The sequence below is a fragment of the Microtus ochrogaster genome, chromosome 4, assembly GCF_000317375.1.
Source record: "Microtus ochrogaster isolate Prairie Vole_2 chromosome 4, MicOch1.0, whole genome shotgun sequence".
Classification (NCBI taxonomy): Eukaryota; Metazoa; Chordata; class Mammalia; order Rodentia; family Cricetidae; genus Microtus; species Microtus ochrogaster.
Window position 1 is genome coordinate 18,154,545 of NC_022011.1, and position 20,193 is coordinate 18,174,737.

The following is a 20,193-nucleotide window of genomic DNA, read 5'->3' on the forward strand; positions in this document are numbered from 1 at the left end:
TCTAGTTAAGGCTTGTGAAAACTTCTCTAGGGAATCCTGGCCTGGAAAAGGAGACACTCCCTCCTCACTAAACCCATTCAGAGGGACAGGCATTCATATTCCTACCAAAGGGGGCGCTGGACGTGATAGGCAGACGGCCAGCTTCCTCCTCTTTAAGGTAGGCGGCGCTCCCTGGCCGGAGCGTGACGTCATCTCTCCGCGTCGGGGGCGGGATGCGCTTGACGCCATCTCCGGGCGCCCGGCTGGGGGGGCCGCTGGGTGTGGGGCGGCTCCGGGGCCGGGGATGGCGGCGTCCTCGGTGGCAGCGGCTCCCGGACGAGCGGGAGGAGTCCAGGGAGCTCCGTGAAATGGGCCGGTGAGTGTCTCCTGGAGTGGTGGCCGCGGGGCTGGCTTGCGGCCGAGAGGGCCTGGGTTCGGAGCTCCGGTGGAAAGGCCCCCTAGAAGCTCGTTGCTTTACGGGCCGAGGGCCCCCCAAACAGCGGGCAGAAAGAGCGAAAGAGGCCGTGCCTAGTCATCTAGATGTTGCTTTCCCGCCTGGCCCGGAAGGCGGCTTCAGGCCCTGATACCCCGGGGGTGTTGTCCCCCGGGCCAGGATGTCCGAGTTCTCAGGGCGGGAAGGGGCCCCCAAACAAGGAAGCGTAGCTAGCGGGGCCTGGCCTCAGCCCGATGTCCGACCCCCTACTCTCTAAACCTAAAATGCCCAGTTCAGGCCTTACCCTTGCCGGAACAAGGACTGCGGGATCAGCAAAAGCCATCACCATAGGTCTCTACCAGGCTGCTCCCTTTTTGGGGGGCGCACCTCTTTCCCTCAGCGAATTTGGGTCTCCCTCGGTGTGCAGCCTCTTGATTCCAATCCAGGCACGAAGAGGAGCTGCGTTCCCGTCTGTATCTGCAGGTCTCTAGAACGTTTCCCTTGCCCCTTAGCTCAGTTGGGTTCACAAGTTGTATCCTTTCCCTTGAGAAATTCTCCAAAGCTGCTCCATACACCCACACCCAGGTTTCAGATTCTGAAGTGTTTTGCCTTGTGCGAACCTGGTGCGCAGGCTTGGCTTTCTTCTTGGGGCGGGGGAGAGGGTTAGAGTTTTTTGCCTCTTTCCGTCCTTTCATTATCTTGTGTTTGCTAACTCCTTGATGACCTAGAGACAGGTTTTCTTGGCTATTTTAGCTACAGAGAGAAAGCGTCGTTTTGGGACTTAAGGAGAAAGCTGGGTGCTTTCAGTTAAAAACTGTTGATGAAGAATAAATGTATGACTTATACCCAATTTGTGATTTGTTAGTGGCATTAGCAATTTGTTTTTCCACATCTTCACCTTTTGTATACTCTTGTGAGTTGGATCGAGGCTCGCAGTATTCTGTGTGACTTTGACAGAACAGGCAGTAATTTCTCAGAACTAGTCAACACAGCTAACTCTGTTAAAACTTTGTTGGCCCTTTTTTTGTTGTTGTTGTTGTTTGTTTATGTTGTTTTCCTTTGAGACAGGGTCTTATGGAACCCAGGCTGTCTTCTGACATCCTATATATTTGAATGTACGTGAGGATTGCCATGTTCAGTCTAGGAATCAAACTTAGGGCTTGATGCATGGTAGGCAGGCGCTTTACCAACTGAGCTGCATCTAGAACCTTGAAAGACCGTGTTTTTTAATTATTGATGTTTCTAGCAAGTGCAGATTCAGATATTGGTAACTTAGTGATAGTTTTATTCCTCATTGTTAGCTACATGGGATCAAAGAGATACTTTGTTTCTTTCACATCTCAATCAGTAGTGTGAAGTTGTCACTTAGAAAATTTACACACACACACTCACAGAGGAACCCTTTTAATTTTATTTAGAAAATCTGTTAATAGGGCTTTCACTTTGAGTAACACCCCCTTGACCTCTTTTTCTGCCCCAGAAACATAAATAATTGTTCCTTTTCCTCTTGTGCCACCTTTCTTATTTAAATAATCTCCACGTTTGTGTACTCACAGGCCTTTAGTAAAGGTGAAACTCCCTGCTTCTCATTGTTCACATGTAAACAGTTTTAAGTCTCCTGGTTTTATTTGTTCGTTTAAGCAAAAGTTGGATTGGAAATGAGTTTAACCATCAGGGAATAAAGAATATGATGATAGAAAATCTAATGAAATTTGACACATGGAAATTTCTTCCCAAGGATATGTTACAAAAATTAAATTATAAGAGATCGTTCTTCTTCTCGTTTTGTTTTGTTTTAATTTGTGTGTAGTGGCCAAAGGCCAGCTTTCAGGAGTCAGTTCTCTCCACAACGTGGGTCCCAAGGCTGGAATTGAGGTCACCAGGCTCGGTATCAAGTGCACTACCTGCTAGCCATCTCACTAGTCTTGGAACCTTTTTCCCTTCCATTTCCTGGGCACTCTGGGTAAATGTGCTGTTACCTCTCAGGTTGGGAATGAAGTAAGAGCTCATGGACTTTGATTTTTTTTTTTTTTTTTTTTTTGGTGGCTTTGGAATTATCTTTCATGATTCTCCCAAGGGAGGCTGAGAGGTCAGCCTCCTGCTTACTGCATCCTTACTTCTGTCTTGTAGGCTTACAAGCCAGAGGAGGGGACACGTATTACAACTGCTCAGAAGTACCACCAGAAGCTCAGGTACAAGCCCTTTGGGTTCCTTGTTGTGGAAAAAAAGCTAAAAAATTTGGCATGTGACAATGAAAAAGCAGAACCGAACTCATCCTGATTTAGAAAAATTATTAGCGAAGTTCATTTCATATGCATTGACATGTTCATATGAAAAAGAAGCTTGCTTTCTGATTTTTATTTTTTTTTTTGAGATAGGTTCTCATGTTGCCCAGACTAGGGCTGACCTCAAACTCCTGAACTCTTAACTCCATCACCCAAGTGCTGGGGTTATATGCATGTGCCATCACAGTGGCTCTAAATAGATGTTTTTTGACAGTGGATAAAATGATTATAAAAAGTGACAATAAGAGAAAGGGGAGAGGAAACTTTCTTCTGAATCATAGACCTAAAAATAGTAAGTAAACATACATGAGAGGAGAAATAGGACCAGAATTTTCTGAAATAATACCCAGAGCAGACCTATAATGGAAAAGAAGCTACTGGCAAAAGAAACAAAGGGGAAAGTAGAAGAGAAATTGAAAGTGATCAATACGAAGAAGTCTTAACCAGAGTAGGGAATGGGAAGTCTGTGAGAAGTCAAAGTTGACTTGTTGCTCTTTAGAGAGGGGAGGAGAAACAAGCTATAGAACAAGTGAGAATAGTCATTCTCTCATGGGGTCCAAGTCGGAATGTGAAGTTTCTTGGAAGAAGAATAACAACAAAGATACTACAGTTCATAATATGTTTAGGGAACAAGGTTTTTGGTTTTGGTTTTGGATTTTTGGAGATAGGGTATCTGTGTGTAGCCCTGGTTGTCCTGGAACTCACTATGTAGACCAGGCTGGCCTTGAATTCAGAGATCTGCCTGCCTCTGCCGCCTTCCAAGTGCTGGGATTAAAGGCGTGCGCCACCACCATCTGACTGGAACAAGGTTTAATGATGCTGGAACAAAGGTTTAATGATGATGATGATGAAAGAGAGACAAGTAAACCTCAGCATTTAGTGACATAGATTTAGCCAGTCTTGGGGTAAAAATGAGGGAAAGTGAGATCATAAGCCTAATTAAGCTGGGGAAAGGAAGCAAGAATGAAGCCATATGTTCAGGGAAAGCTGACACATTAGTCTTTGGTAACAAAAGGAGAAATTTAGGAAAGAGTCAGCAACAACAACAACAAAAGATGTGCTGAAAGCCCCGTTCCCGGGAGGAACCTGAGAAGATCTAAGGGTCTCTTTAAAAGCATGACTAACTCAGAAGTTGGTAGTGAAGAGGTCATGGAACCCTCAGGTTATTTATGCATCTTTAATGTTCATTGTGCTTTGTGGTTTCCTGACTGGTTTTTCTTTTCTTAGCTTACAAGTGAAAAGATTCATGCCTCCTTTTCTCACTACTTTTCCTTTGTTACAGCTTTCTCCTTGGGTGCAATTCTTGATATGTTGTTTGACTTGATTCCTTGGGTTACTTTTCTTTGCCTCTGGTTTGTTCCCTAGCAGATGTGGGCACCCCAGCCATCAGCAGAGAAAGGTACAGGGAAGCCACAGAGAAGTTCCTTCTGATGTCCCAAGGAGCAAGCAAACCCCATCCAGGCTCCAGGAACACCACAAAGCAATATGAAACCTGTTCATGAGAGGAGTCAAGAATGCCTTCCACCAAAGAAACGAGACCTCCCTGTGACCAGCGAGGATATGGGGAGAACTACGAGCTGCTCCACAAACCACACACCTTCCAGTGATGCCTCTGAATGGTCCCGAGGGGTCGTGGTGGCTGGGCAGAGCCAGACAGGAGCCAGAGTCAGCCTTGGGGGTGATGGAACTGAGGCCATCGCTGGTCTAACAGTAGATCAGTATGGCATGCTGTATAAGGTGGCTGTACCACCTGCCACCTTTTCACCAACTGGCCTCCCATCTGTTGTGAACATGAGCCCCTTGCCCTCCACGTTTAATGTAGCGTCTTCACTGATTCAACATCCAGGAATCCACTATCCCCCAGTCCACTATGCTCAGCTCCCATCCACCTCACTGCAGTTTATTGGGCCTCCTTATAGCCTTCCGTATGCTGTGCCACCTAATTTCCTGCCTAGTCCCCTCCTTTCTCCTTCTGCCAACATTGCTACTACTCACCTTCCACATTTTGTGCCATATGCCTCCCTCTTAGCAGAAGAAGCTACTCCTCCCCCCCAGGCTGCATCCCCAGCCCAGCCATTTAACAAATCCTCTTCTGCCACCTCCCCACCCGGCCAATTGCCACATCACTCGAATACTCAACCACTGGATCTTGCTCCAGGCCGGATGCCCATTTATTATCAAATGTCTAGGCTACCTGCTGGATATACTTTGCATGAAACTCCAACAGCAGGTGCCAGCCCCGTTCTTACCCCTCAGGAGGGCCAGTCTGCTTTGGAAGCAGCTGCTGCCAATGGACAGAGACAGCGAGAGCGAAATGTAATAAGACGAGAAAGTGAAGCCCTTGATTCCACCAGCAGCAAGGGTGAAGGCCAAGGACTGGTGCCGGTGGTAGAATGCCTGGTGGATGGACAGTTTTCAGGTTCTCAGACTCCACGAGTGGAGGTGGCGGCACCAGCACACCGAGGGACCCCAGACACCGACCTTGAAGTCCAGCGGGTAGTTGGCACTTTAGCTTCTCAGGACTATCGTGTGGTGGCAGCTCAGAGGAAAGACGAATCCAGCCCTCTTAACCTATCCCATCATACCCTTGACCATCAGGGTGATGGACGAGGGTCAGCCAGGAATCCTACAGAACTGGTGGAGAAAAATCAGGCCCGTGTATTCTACTCTCAGTCCCATCAGGAACCAGTAAAACACAGACCTTTACCCAAAGCAGTGGTTGTAGCCAATGGCAACCTGATGCCCACTGGAACTGACCCTAGCCTGCTGCCTGTGGGCTCGGAGATCCTGGTGGCATCAAGTCTGGACATGCAGGCCAGAGCCACCTTTCCAGACAAGGAGCCAACACCACCTCCTGTTACCTCCTCCCACTTGCCCTCCCATTTCATGAAAGGCGCCATCATTCAGCTGGCTACAGGGGAGCTGAAGCGGGTAGAGGACCTCCAGACCCAGGATTTTGTGCGCAGTGCCGAAGTGAGTGGGGGGCTGAAGATTGACTCTAGCACAGTTGTGGACATACAGGAGAGCCAGTGGCCTGGATTTGTTATGCTGCATTTTGTGGTTGGTGAACAGCAGAGCAAAGTGAGCATTGAGGTGCCCCCCGAGCACCCGTTTTTTGTATATGGCCAGGGTTGGTCCTCCTGCAGCCCTGGACGGACTGCACAACTCTTCTCTCTGCCCTGTCATCGGCTACAGGTGGGAGATGTCTGCATCTCTATCAGTTTACAGAGCTTGAACAGTAACTCAGTTTCTCAGGCCAGCTGTGCCCCCCCAGGCCAGTTGGGTACACCCCGAGAAAGACCTGAGAGGACAGTCTTGGGGCCCAGAGACCTATGTGACAGCGAGGGGAAGATCCAACCTTCAGGAGAGGTTTCCCGGGTGGGAGAGCCCTCCCAGCCTGAGCCTGGTGCTCAGGCCTGCTGGCCAGCCCCAGGCTTCCAAAGATACAGCATGCAAGGGGAGGAGGCACGGGCTGCACTGCTCCGTCCCTCTTTCATTCCGCAGGAGGTAAAGTTGTCCATCGAAGGGCGTTCCAATGCAGGAAAATGAATCTCTTTCCCAGCCCAGGACTGGGGCTTTAGCCCCAGAGGTGAGCTTCATCATGAGCAGCCAGAGGATTTGCACGTGCCAAGCAGAGAATGGCTCTCTTGGCAGTGAGATTTGAGGGAAATAGGAGGCATAAAGACAGCCTCCCAAAGCAGGATCTGTTGCTCATTAATCACCCCGTGGCATCCTTGTAGGACAGCCCTAGGGGGTGCTGAGATGGGGAATAGCAGGTTTGGAGCAAGAAAGGGTGGGAGTGCACATAGGATAAGAAACATTCCAAAATCAGGGCCTCCCTGTTGGTTTTTTTTGTTTTGTTTTGTTTTTCCCTAACTCCTTCCTGGCTCCTGCAAGGGAAAGTACAGGCTTTGGAAGCAGGTGGCAGAGGGAGCAAAGAAAGAGCCAAAAATGATCCACAGCTTATAGTAGCAGCAGTAAAACTGTTTTCTTTCCTTTTTTTCCTCCCCTTGCCCTTTTTGTGGTGGGTGGGCAGGAGGCCCAATGGTTGGAAATGAGAAGGTTCCCACCCAGAACTCTTCTTGGGAGAGACGTGCACTTTAAAGGGTGATTTTGTTACAGATGTTTATGGCTGGGTTTGGGGTGGGGGAGCACCATGATCTACAGAACTCTGCTTGATCCTTTGCTTCTGCCCGTTCCCATCTCACCTCACCATTCCTCTATAAGGCTTTCTAGCTGTTTAGGGGCCACAAGAGAGAAGAGAAATCCCTTCAGGCTGAGAATGAAGGACTTTCCTGCTGGGAACCCAGTCAGGGGGCTTTGTGGAAAAGACTTGAAGGCTAGCTGACTGGGCCTTATGGAAGGCTTTTGAAAGGTGGCTAACCTGACAGAACTCCCACTCAACAAGTCAGGCCTGCTTGGGCTTCACTGAGTCTCTAGTAGTAACTTTAGAAAGACCTGGAGGACCTTATCCCCTAGGCACCTACACTCCTCCATTGTCTGTCTATGTTGTGCCTAAGTGCCTGCGCTGCCCTCGCCCTTCTGCTGCCCTGACCTCTGCACGGTGTCTTCATCTGGGCCTCATGTGTAGCTTCACTGCCTTTGTCCACTAAGACCTCTAGTTTTTGGTGTCTAAGGGTCTCTGGTTTCCCTATCAGCTGTAATTTTTATATTTAGAAACTCAAAATCATGTCCTCTTTCACTGGCAGCAATATAGTGGAGAAACAAAAAAGAAACCATGCCCTAGGCTGGGCATTTTCCATTTCAGTGGTTTTACTTGGCCCCCTCGCATCTCAATCCATTGCCTCTTAGCATTTTGGCATCTCCAGGCTATGCCCTTCCACCATCAGTTCTGAGAGTCTAGGATATTCCTTGTAACATCTTAGCAGATGTTTCCTTGTGTACTGGTGGGTTCTTCTTCAAAGAGTAGTTTCACTTTTCCCCCCTTTTTTCTTTCTTTTCTTTTTTCTTTTTCGGTTTTTCTAGAAAGGGTTTCTCTGTGTTAACAGTTCTGGCTCTCCTGGAATTCATTTTGTAGACCAGGCTGGCCTCAAACTCACCGAGGCCCATCTGCTTCTGCCTCCAGAGTGCGGGGATTAAAGGCATGTGTCACTCCTGCCTGGCACAGAGTATTTTCTGTCTTGGTTGTATTTGCTGCCATCTTCCTTAAGCTCACATCTCACCTACAACTTAGAGTGTCAGCTTGGACTGTAGGATTCCATTGGGTATTAAGATTTGTCCCCCCCCTACCATCTTTCAGGTGGTTGAGTATTTTTGTGTGTGGATTTTTTTTAAAAGAGGGAGTGTGTGGTTCTTTAGACTCTTGAAGGCAACTCAGGGTATTGTCCACCCAGCTCTCTAGTTAGACTTCTCCCTCCCAGAGTATGATTGTGACATTTCCTTCATAGATAGACATGAACTGGCCAAGGCCTGGCCCATCATCAGGGGTCCCGCACTTCTGAGGTATGAGCAAAACTTAAGGCAAGTCTTGTGATCTCTAGCTCTTTCACTTCCTCCCCAGCTGCCAAATGGGGATAAATAATCTTACCTACCTCCTGGGGGAGGGGAAGTTCTGAGAATGGAGTCATTCTTAGTGTTCAGGTGCTAAAGGTGGTTCTTTTCGGGAACGGAGTGACAGAAGCTGGCTGGTATACTACGAGCCCTACATTCTGTCCCAGACCTTGAGAACAGATACCTGGTCAGCGAGCTTTTAGGGAAGCATCCCAAGGAAGCTGCTTACCTGACAAGTACTTAGGTCTCAGAATTTGTCAGAGTTAGACACCAACCTTGTGCTGCAGTGGAGATTGCAGCCTTTCCCTTCTCTTGCCCCCTTCTCTGATTGCTGCTTCTCTGGCTTATTTCCTACAGTGGGGGCCTGTGGGCTTGAGTCTTGAGGAATTCTCTCAAATAAGAGCTGTAGGAGAAGGCCTCCTCTCTGACTGTTTCATGAGCAACTCATTCCTAGGGATTATTGTATGCATGGATTTCTCGCAAGCCCCCTTCCTCCCAGGAAGGCTCACCATGAGAATTTAGTGACATGCACTGTAGATGCTCAAGAAATGTCTACCAGGGGTACCACTGAGCTTCTTCCCATGCAGCTGGCTGTAGTTGCGGTCAAATCACTCTGCTCTCTACTTAGACTAGCTGTAGCTCCCTAGCCTGATAATGCCCGCTGAATCCTGGAAAAGGACATTGTTGAGGGCTTTGACAAAGTGGGCACTGACTTTTCTGCTGTAGTTCTCTTCTGTCCCTGTCTGATAAAGTCATAACAGCAACTCCCTTAATATGGTGCCATGCATTTGTAATGTGCTTTTGCTGAGCTGTGGGTTACCTTTCCTGAAGTGTGCGCCCTAGAAAAGAATTCTTGTCAGAGCTGTGGCAGTACTTACCCTAAGTGTGTAAGAGACATAAGTGGTTTTTAGGGTGAGCATTTCAGTGGTTAGTTGTCAGCTTTTGGGGACTGGGCAATTGACAAAGATCAGCCCATTCCTAGTCAGTGGTAGGATATTCCCAGAACTTGGAGAAAGTTTTGAAACAATAGGCCAATATGTATTTTGAAATACATAGGCCAATTTAGAAGAAGGGGAACTTGGTAAAGGATGATTAGTAATCTAAGATTTAGATCATCCTTATTAAGACAGGATGTGGGGAAAGGGCTTGAGCCCTCAGGTCTCAGTGCTTTTACCCAAGGGAGGAGCCTGAGAAGAGCTAGACTGCCTCTTAGGGTCCCATTTGGTCCCAACACCATGGACTTTGCTCTGTGCTGCTTTTCCACCGCTATTGTATGCTCACTGTCTGCCTGTTGCCCATTTTAGCTCCTGTTCTTCATGTCTTTGACCATGTAGATTAAGCTCAGGCATCCTGTCCACTCTTCCTTGTGTTTTGCCAATGGTACTGCGTAGCATTGTCATGTGGAATAGGGACGGTCTGCATGCTGTGGATGGGCTGGTCTGTCCACTGAAGGATGTGGCTTCAGTGTTGGCAGAGCCCATTGGCTCCAAAAATGTGCCTGTCTTGAGAGAGAAACAGGTCCTACCAGAGACTGCTTTTTCTCTCCTTTATGGTACTTTATAGCCTGTTTTAAAAACAAGAGGAACCACGTTAAGCCTTGAGCCAGGATCCTAGTGGCATTCTTGTCCCATTTTCTGGGGTTGAGGAAGAGTTTGAAGTGTGGCTGAAATAGCTCCTCCAGTTGGGATTAATTTTCTTTTTACCAGTGGGTATCATACACATTTTAATAGAACAGGATGGTGGCATGATTTAAACCTGCATTGAGTAAGCATATTGAGTGGTTGGTCACACTGGCATGAGTTGAAGGTAGACATTGGGAAAGGCTCAGGCCTTTGGAGTAAAGATAACCAGATTAATTGAATTGGCTGTGGGAGATTAGGCCACAGTCCTAGAAGCAAACAGGACAGAGGCCAAGTTTTAGAGAGGTGTGTTGACCTCCTAGGATTAAGTTTACTAAACTACACTGAAGCTATAGTACTTTCTAGATCAGAAAAGTTGTACACTACAGTCGAAGAGCTGAATTCTACTATAGATGGATGTTGTTAGCCTTTGCTTGGAAGCCTTCACCTTCTAGCTTCCCCTGGACAGGTCTCCCACATTATGCAATAATAAAATAAGCATCTGGGTCTTTGCAGCTCTCAGTTGTTTTTCTCAACTCTAGGATCCATCTTTGGACCGAAAGCCTGGTCTGGGCCTAGGATGACACTGGCCTTGATGCTAGAGTTGTTTGCATTCTCTCCTAACCTGCAGACTATGCAGTTCTTGGGGCAGAGGGAGAGGTGGTATGGCTTGTCCTGTTGAGCTCCTCAGCAGGAAAATAGTAATAAATGCACTTTTCACATTAAAGGTTTCTTTATTAGTTCTGTTAAGCCTAGGATCTTTCCCTAGTAGATTGCAAACTCAACAGTCCATGTAATCCCAAAGCCATTCCACTGCAAACGCCTAGCAGTAAAGATGGCCCCAGACTGGGTTCCTGTCTGCAGTGTGTGTGGCAGCAGCCCACGTGCCTTTACCTAATGTCAGACTTGCAAGCGTTTAGTCTGTCTTTATGTTAGGGGTCCTAGGTACTTGAGAGAGAGAGAGAACAGATAAAACAGTGGTTTTATGCCCACCTCACCCCCTGCCAGGGACTTTATGTGTAGTTGTAAACTGAGGGTTGGTGAGCTGCTGGTATTGCTGAAGGCAGGGTGAACCCCTCATTTGCTTCATATGTGCACTCAGTGAATTGGATTGGGGAAGAGACTGACCGTACTCATGGCTAACTTGAAGTATTAAAATACGGCTGTCCTCCACACACTTCCTTGACATACAGGATCCCTGTAGCCAAACAGTATATGTTCCAGCTGCAGAGAGCAGACTGCTCTCAGCTTGCACAGCACCTTAGGGGAGGGAAGAATATATGGATAGGTAATAGGGTGGAGAAAGGATGGGAATTTTGTCATCCAGGTGGCTTTAGGGTCCTAAGGAGTAGAGAAGGATGGCACTGGGGAGGTCTGGATGGATCTGATTTGTGTAGGAGTTCCCTGTAGATAAATTACTGATCCCCCAACCACTATCCCCAGTATGTAATGGCTGAATTAATATGTAATCAACTGCATTGTATCTAAAGCCTTAGAACTAGTCAGGTGCTCCTCCCACCCAATACCATTTCTTACCCTCTAATCCTACCTGATCTTTAACAAAGCATTAATAATTCTAAGGATAATCTCTATTTTGTTGTGCTTTTTTGTAACTGTTTTAAATAAATCAATTTGTACTGTATATTTGTACTTTTGTGAGATCCTTTTTGCTGTTTTACCATTTTAAGTCTCTGTACTTGGCTACACACAGATTGTATTTTTATTGTTAATGCTCTTCTTATGGATACCTGCATTTAACTTGTGGACTATGTAAACACAATATATATCAATATCTATATATCTATATATCAATCTATATAAACTACTAGCTTTTCCTTTTGGTGTTTGCGCCTTTTTCCTATCTCAGTGTGATGGTGGCCATTGGGGCAGGATCACTTGGAGTAAAGATGGTATGGTCATTTGGTAAACTTGGCAAATGGTGGGAACTACCTGTTCCATGGTTCGTCCCCAACTGGTGTGGATTTCAGAGTCTGGGAAATCTACCTGTAGCCTAAGGTCAGCAGTAGGACTAATAGATGGCTTTTCTGCCTGTCCTTTACTCTGGCATATTGCCACACATTGCTGAAATAACCCCAGTCATAGCCGCTGCTATGAAATGTTTACCACCAGTAAGTGATGAAACACTCAAGTACCTTTATTTACTTACTGTGTGCCACAAAGGATCCTAAGTGCATTATCCATCATCTGTTGCTATTATTACTACCATTTGGGACAGGAATTAAAGATCTGGCTCAAGTTACACAGTAATGGTACAGTGGGTTTTTTTTAGTTCTAGGTCCTTTTTTTTTTTTTTTTTTTTTGGTTTTTGAAGCAGGGTCTCTCTATAGAGCCCTGGCTATCCTGGGACTATGTAGACTAGGCTGGCCTCAAACTCTCTGTCTCTGACAGAAACACCTGTCTCTGCCTCCCAAGTGCTGGGATAAAAGGTGTGCATGACCACACCTAGCTTGTTCTATGATTTTGGTTGGTTAGTCGTTTTTGCGATGTTGGGATTGAACCTGAGGCCTCCAGTGTGTTAGGCAAACACTGAGCTGGGGTTTTGAACCCACACATCTGTTCCTGAATTGTACTAATTCAGAATGTTGTGGAAATAATTGGATAAGTATTCCTTGGGACAGAATGCATCCAGTTACTTGAAATATTTCAAATAGGATTTTGGTATGCAACTCTGTGAAATGCATTTGGATCAATTAAGTATTTAATTTCTTTTCAATGTAATTTTTTCTTCTTTTTCGAGACAGGGTTTCTTAGTGTACAGCCCTGGCCGCCAGACACTGGGTCTTGCAGACCAGGCTGGCCTCAAACTCAAGAGATATGCCTGTCTCTGCCTCCTGAGTGCCACCACCACCTGGCTTCAATGTAATTCTTAAAAAAGTATTTTTCAGAGGTCAGTAGGACTTAACGCTATTTTGTTGAGAGTCATTTGACACTTTTAAACAGCCTTAGACCTACAGAGGTGGGAGAGGAGTCCAAGTGTCTGTTACATTGGAAGAGGTCCACATTCCTGGCATAGTTATCTTTCTGGCAACAATTTAACTAGGGCACATCCTTCTGGACCGCGTGATCTATAAATACCCAGACTGTGCATAACCTTTGCTGCAGGCTAAGGGAACTTCTGCTTGTTTTTGCAGCAGCACTGAACCAGAAATTGAGCAGTGCTCTTCTCCAGTGCATGGCAGCCAGACTGCAAGAGTAGGCAGTTGTTCTGCTCTGGTCTTCACCACAGCTGTCTTGATCTTGGACAGCCATGTTAAAGCACATTCTGCCTCAGAAAGGAACAAGCCACCAGAAACCACTACCTGAGCGTTCCCATCAAGCTCTCTCCTAGTACACTTCATTGGATAAAGCAGTGAGACAAAAGAGCCCTGGCCAGTAAAGATAAAATTAATTTATTTGCCCTCACAGCTTCATGGACTGTACTGGGGTCCTACAGTCCCATAACCCTGGCCTGCCACAGTGGACTGAGGAGTCCAGGTTTCTGGAGTGCCTGCTCCTTTGTCCAGAGCTGCCTTGAGCTGGGTCCCTCCTGGCCCCATCATGTTCCCACATGCAGAGGGTGCACAGGTTTCCCTGCAACCAACCCAGGCCTGCCTGTGGCAGCAAGGACTGTGGCCTCCTGGGTGACAGCAGCACTGATCCCTATGGGCTGGAGTGGACGGGAAGTCAGGCAGGAGGGTGTGGTTCAGTGCAGAGAGCTGCTGTTCTGTTCGTCAAAAGCCATTTTCCCCAGAAGCTGGCTGTCCAACTCTACCCCACTCACAGGCAGCTGGAAGAAGTTCATTTCAGCTGCTAAGGCTGCCATGGCAGAAGGGTCCTGACCAAACTGAGCTCGCAACATCATGTCCATTTTCTCCAGTCTCCTCTTGAGCCTCTTAGCTTCTCGCTCCCGGATGAGTCGGGCTTGCCGCTTCTCTGGAGTTTCATTGGCCCGCTTCAGCCTCATGGCCTCCCGGTCTCGCTGTAGCCGGCGAGCTCGCTGCTCATCTGTCTCCTGCATGCGCTGCAGGCGCTTGGCTTCACGGTCCCTCATGCGTCTGACCTCCCGCTCCTCTGGGGTCTCATTGTCTCGCCGACTCTTCTTGGCTGTGCGTTCTCGTTCAAGCCGTTGTAGCCGTACTTCCAAAGGTTCATTCTGTCGACGGAGGGCCCACTTGCGCACACTGGGGGTCTGTGTTTCCAGTAGCTTGCGGTAGGCAGCACAGTTGTTGCACACAAGCAGAATTCCAGCAGGGTATACTGGAGGACTACAGGTAATGTCCTTCCCTTCAGCACTGGAGGGGCCCTCACTGTGGACTTGGGGTAGGGATTCCATATTAAGTACTTCAGGAAGTTTCTCACTGGGAAGCCAATATTTTTGATGATTAGTATCTCTGTGTAGTAAGCCTCAGGTACCCAGGTAACTGACTTGCCCCATAACCACTAGACAAACTGTTCAAAGTCCACCACTATGACAGTAGAATGCTTGAAAAACCCCCTTCTCTTCTTTGGACTAGGGTATATACTAAATTTTAAAGCCCACCTTGAATTAGCAACTGAACCACCTGCCATAGAAACCTACCCAAGGCAAAGCCAGAATGGCAGTATCTTGTAGGTGCTAAGCAGGGCTGGACCTGTTGTGTGAATGAGGGGTCTGGAGGTGGAGATTTCCTTCACACAGGTACAATCCACAGCTTTACCTCCTACCTGGCCTTGCCCACAAGGAAACATAGCTTGTGCATTGTACAACCAAAGCAATGGGATGAGGACAGTGTTTGTCTTCCTGGAAGACAGCAGAGTGTATCCTTACATAGGATCCTCCCAGCATACTGCAGCTTCTGTCTGCTTGCTTTATCATGAATGCTCTTGTGCCTCTGAATCACTTTCTAGTTGCAAATACTCTGACAGGGAAAGAAAAGCAATTCGTTTCCCTTGAGGGAATGTCTAGTGCATACTGTCAAGCTTATCTCCTAATCTCATCACTTCTATTTCCAGATTGTTCTATCAACTCTTTGGCATTACTTATCTCTAGCCTTTCTTTTGACCTGGGAAAGCAGCATCTTATATCCAGTAATTTGCTTAGCACAAGATCAGGTGTTCTACTAACCTGTTAAAAGTGGCATGGCTAGTAAAACGGGCTCCACACACAGCACAGTTAGACCGTTGGTCTTCCGAATGGATTAGGAGGTGACGACCCAATGACCCTGGGGAACTAAGGGCCCGTCCACAGACAGGGCACATGTAACTCTTGGCACTCACCACTGCTGCAGTATGCTGTAAAACAAAGTCTTAATATGTTAATTTTGTGTTACCTCCAGGACAATCTGCACCCCTTCCTTTTTTCCCCTTAGAATGAAGAACTTGAAACTATTTGTTTAGTCATTCAGGCCACTGCTCATATTTTATTATTGCAAATTCTGACCATATTCAGGGATACATAAAATGGCTTGAAGAATAATGGAGCTCCAGAGCTCTCCAGAGGCTCTTGATAGTTTGGACTTCCCTGGCTCATATTATGTAGTTACAAGTGCACTTTAAGGTGCAATGAAGAAGTTGGATAGTAGTAGTGGTATGAGCAGGTATTTATGGCGGCCTGCCTTTCCTCAGTCCTCTAAAGAAACTTTTCTTTTTTTTTTTAAATATTTATTTATTTACTTATTTATTATGCATACAATATTCTGTCTGTGTGTATGCCTGCAGGCCAGAGAAGGGCACTAGACCCCATTACAGATGGTTGTGAGCCACCATGTGGTTGCTGGGAATTGAACTCAGGACCTTTGGAAGAGCAGGCAATGCTCTTAACCTCTGAGCCATCTCTCCAGCCCAAAAATAGGGTTTCTTTGTGTAGCCCCTAGCTTTCCAGGAACTCACTCTGTAAACCAAGCTGTCCTCAAACTCACAGAGATCCACTTGCCTCTGCCTCCTAAGTGTTTAGATTTAAGGTGTGCCCATAACTATCATAAGGCTGAAGAAATACTTCTAACGAACCATCTTTATAGGTACAATCTATAAAGCTGTCCTTTGTAGTAATGTCTTACAGACCACTAGTAAGTAGTTATGCTCTCAATTGGATTAGGGTAGAAAAGTCTGTTTTTCCTTGTTTGTACTTTCCTTTCATTGGCACCCAAAATATATCATTGTGTATTTTATTTTGTGTGCCTGTAGTGTACCTGCGTATACCACAGTACGTGTGTGTGGTGAGGTCAGAGGATAACAAGTGGCAATCAGTTCTTCCACTGTGTGGGTCCTGGAGACTGTACTCAGGTCATCAGGCTTTGTGGCAGGTGCCTTTACCACCAGAGCCATCTTGTTGACTACCCCTACCCTCTTTAAAAGACATCATTTTTAATAGAAGTTAGTTTCTCTTTCACTACTGATTGTATTAAATAATTTAGGAAAACAAGACCATGGTACTTAATTTCCAAAGAGTATCTGTCTGGGAACTCAGAACCTATTTAGTAAATACATCACCGTTATTTTCTAAGATGTTCTGAAGGGTGGAATGAGTCCTAGCAGAACCAACAGCCTGAGCTTCTTTTGCCAAAGGCAAAGGCCACTGCAGCACCTGAGATCTAAACTGCTTGCATTCAGTCTCAGAACTCCCCTGCCCATTCCATACCTGGTACACATGTGCAATCAGTTGCTCTCGACTCCCACAGTCTATCTGGCAGAGGGGACACTGGCAGAGTTCAAGCAAGGGGTCAGAATTTAGGTTTTCTGTGACCTGCAAATCCATCAAACAGGCAAGTCATTTAAACTCCTCACTAGTCTCTTCCTTGCCCCACCTCTTTCAATGGTCCTACACAGGTGTTAGTTTTAGGTTCCCATATGGACTGAGGATCAAGTACTGTTTGAAAGGAATTAAATTTTCTAGAATCTTCAAGGCTTTCTACCCTGAAGACGCTGGACCGTGCAGGGAAAGGGTTAGCTTCCCTTTTGCATATTCCTTGCACAAATACTCAGGAAACAATTTAGTTGGAAGCAGGTTCCACAGCACAGTCTGACTGACTTAAACATGAAAGCTCACTTCAGAGTGCCTCCTAGAGCAGTGCTCGCTCTGCTTAGCTGAGCTCACTTGGAAAGCAGTGCGAGCTTTTAGGGTGGAGGGTGTGGATGGAAGAGGGAACTGTTGTGACGAGGACTGCGGGCCACTTGCCTCGTGCTCTACTACTTCGTTCCCACCACCAACAGGCTGCTCTGCATTTTCTAATTCTTTCTCCACTTTGACTACCCCACCATCTTCCTCTGATGTGTGGGAAGATACTTCATCTTGTGTGGTCTCCTCTTCGTCACCATCACTGTCACCTAGAACACATAAACTGGTCACTTGTTCTGAGTTTTACAGAGATATATCCTGAGCTGCTGTTCACTCCAGGATTTGCAGCTACAATGAAAAAAACATTTTCAGACTTGAGGTTGTACAGTTTGCATCAGCGCTCTGTGGGCACAAACCGTGTGACTAGAGATCAGCTATTACTGCAGTTTATTATGCCACACACACACTAAAGTGGAAGTGTGAGGCAAAGTGCACTAGAAATGGTAACTTGCCATTAAGTAATTGTTGTTTATGAAATAGGACTCATGTAGTCCAGGCTGGCTTCAGTCTCACTGTATATTCAAGGATGATCTTGAAGTTCTGATCCTCTTGCCTCTTATCTCTTAAGTGCTGTGATTACAGGCATGAACCACCATGCCTAGCAAAGTGTGAGACCATACTTCCCTAAGCACATCACACCAAACTCATTCCCGCAACACACAATCTGACTGAGCAACATCTCTTCCTACTTTTATTACTTTCTTACTTACTTGTCTCTACCGTCACCTGCACACTCTCTATGCTGTCACAGACAATTCTACCCGAGACCACTAATCTCTTCTTTCACAACAAACATCAATACACATTTCCAGAAATAACAAAATTTTATTTCCTCTTATCAATAAGAATGCAAGAATAAATTTGTTTAAACTTATGTCAGTTTATAGGACAATAGCTATACACCTCAGTGGAAAAAATGGGATTAGCATAGTAACTGACCTTGAGCAGTTTATAAGGGTGGAAGATGTTCAAGTTTATTGTTTTTTTTTTCTTTTTATTTTGAGATGATTTTACTGTGCAACAAAGGCTGCCTTGAAGTGCACGATCCTGTTGCCCCAGCTTCCAAGTGCCTACTCTGCCCTGCCTCCACAAGACAGGGTTTTTCTGTATAGTCCAGGCTGTCCTGAAACTCTATTCAGAAATCTGCCTGTTTCTACCTCCTGTGTGCTAGGATCCAAGGCAGGTACCACCTGCTCATCTGTCCACTCTGTTCTCAGCTACTAGCAATGCACATCTTAAACTAAGTAAAGCCACTTTTCAGTTGGTTCTTTGGCGTATCTAAAGGATAACTAGATGTGAAAGAAGTGGGGGGAGTGTTATTCTTCACTTTAGACATGAGTAACTGTTTTGTTTTAATCGGGGAGGGAAGGATGTGGTTGTGGGGTAATCTACCTGTGGCTAATGAAGCTGCAAGGTATGTGTGAGCTGATTTTGTCTGTCATCTGTAAAATAGAAGGGAAAAAAGATTGAGAGGGAACAAAAACAATCACAAATGAGGTTCAGTGTGGGTGCTTTAAAGATCACAAGAGGAAGCCACACCTAGGGAAGCTGTCAGTTGGCTGGGGATAGCCCTCTATTCCTGCTTGGATTCTGGACTCCCTATGAATAGAGTACGCTCTGCACTTACAGTCAGGCCCACAGTTCCCCGCTAACAGTGCTACTCAGCTCCCTGCGGTTTTGCATAATTTCTAAATTGACAATACAAGACATTTTTTTTTTTTTTTGAGACAGGGTTTTTCTGTCCCTTTGGGGCCTATCCTGAAACTAGCTCTTATAGACCAGGCTGGCCTAGAACTCAAGAGATCTGATGCTGTGATTAAAGGCGCGCACCACCACCACCCGGCTGATAATTCAGTTCTAGACAGAACTGGGTTAAATTTCCTTTACTGGCATATTCCTACCACATCACCTGCTGGTAACTAAGTATATGTGTCTATATTAGATGTGCTTGTCATAAGTATGGTATGTTTTCCTCAAAGCTTTATTTCACTTGAGTCCATATGAAGCACTAGCACAGAGTAGATCATACCATATTTTCTCACCAGCATCCAGTGTGGAGCACTTGTAGGCTTAGTCTAAAACACTGCACTGCTGATAAAATACACTTTTGTGGGGCTGTGGAGATGGCTCAGTGGTTAAGAGCTCTGCCTGCTCTTCCAAAGGTCCTGAGTTCAATTCCCAGCATCCACATGGTGGCTCACAACCATCCGTAATGAGATTTGGTGCCCTCTTCTGGCCTGCAGAAACACATGTGGGCAGAGCACTGTATACATAATAAATAAATAAATAAAATTTATAAAAAAAAAAAAATAATACACTTTTGTACCTTGTCTATTATCGGAATATCTATGTCAGGACCTTTTTTTTTTTTTAAGTATGCCGTCTAGAATGGTATAATTTTTGTTTTTGTCTCTAGAGACAGGGTTTCTCTGTAGCTTTGGAGCCTGTCCTGGAACTTGCTCTGTAGACCAGGCCTGCCTCCAACTTAAAGAGATCTGCCTGCCTCTGCCTTCCGAGTGCTGGGACTATAGCCTATGGCATGCCTGCAGATGTCTATGCTTACCTGTTCAAGAAACTGCTGTGTCCCATAGGGTTTCTAGAAATTCTAGAGTTCATTTATTTTCTTTCTTTTTTGTTTTTAAATTTGTTTGTTTGAGACAGGGTTTCTTTGTGCAGCCCTGACTGTCCTGGAACATGCTCCATAGACCAGGCTGGCCTCCAACTCAGAGATTCACCTGCCTCTGCCCCCAGAGTTAATCTGGGATTAAAAGCATGTGCCACCACCGCCTGGCTGTAGAGTTCATTTCTTTGTACCTACCTGATTATCTGTTATTTGTGTGTGGTGGTTGTGTCTATGTGGTTACTGTTGTTTCATTATTAGTTTGGTTAAAACCGTAGAACTCTCTATACAGAGTTCAGAACAAACACACACTCTCTGTTTCTCTCTCTCTCCATCTCTTTCTTTTCCCCAAGTTTACAACTAGTTTAAAAAAAGAATCAGGGTTTCACCCTAAACTGATATTAATAACTAACCAGTATCAGGTGCATAACATCAGGAGAGTATAGACATCTTTCTGGAAAATAACACAGCTCAGAATGAGTCTGTTCAAGTGGTCATGGGACAGATAACGTATGAGCCTTAACTTGTAAGACTACATTTTTCTTCCTTTCTTTTCTTTCCTCTTTCTTTCTTTCTTTCTTTCTTTCTTTCTTTCTTTTCCTTCCTTCCTTCCTTCCTTCCTTCCTTCCTTCCTTCCTTCCTTCCTTCCTTCC

General features: G+C 45.9%; 2 protein-coding genes across 10 annotated transcripts in view; one reads left to right on the forward strand and one right to left on the reverse strand.

Moving 5' to 3' along the window:
* The first annotated feature begins 238 nt into the window (after positions 1–238).
* Positions 239–11,672, forward strand: Atxn1l (ataxin 1 like). 2 transcript variants are annotated; one of them, XM_013354873.2, is made up of 3 exons: positions 239–355; positions 2,543–2,604; positions 4,063–11,672. In XM_013354873.2, exon 3 carries the CDS (start codon positions 4,183–4,185, stop codon positions 6,244–6,246), a length of 2,064 nt encoding a protein of 687 aa, XP_013210327.1. In that variant the 5' UTR covers positions 239–355; positions 2,543–2,604; positions 4,063–4,182; the 3' UTR covers positions 6,247–11,672. The 2 variants fall into 2 exon arrangements, with proteins under 2 accessions (XP_013210327.1, XP_005345747.1); XM_005345690.2 differs by having other exon boundaries at positions 4,066–11,672.
* A 1,549-nt stretch (positions 11,673–13,221) lies between these two features.
* Znf821 (zinc finger protein 821) overlaps positions 13,222–20,193 on the reverse strand; it is a 21,042-nt gene continuing 14,070 nt past the window's right edge. For 6 of the 8 annotated variants that reach the window (XM_026778545.1, XM_026778538.1, XM_026778539.1 and 3 more), the window contains 4 exons: positions 16,981–17,129; positions 16,444–16,548; positions 14,932–15,098; positions 13,222–14,185 (listed from right to left, as the gene is read on the reverse strand). In XM_026778545.1, coding sequence (XP_026634346.1) covers positions 13,531–14,185; positions 14,932–15,098; positions 16,444–16,548; positions 16,981–17,129 — 1,076 coding nt within the window. In that variant the 3' untranslated portion in view covers positions 13,222–13,530. Of the gene's footprint in view, positions 14,186–14,931; positions 15,099–16,443; positions 16,549–16,980; positions 18,363–20,193 lie in introns of all 8 variants that reach the window. The other 2 variants (XM_026778542.1, XM_013354857.2) reach the window with 1 other exon arrangement.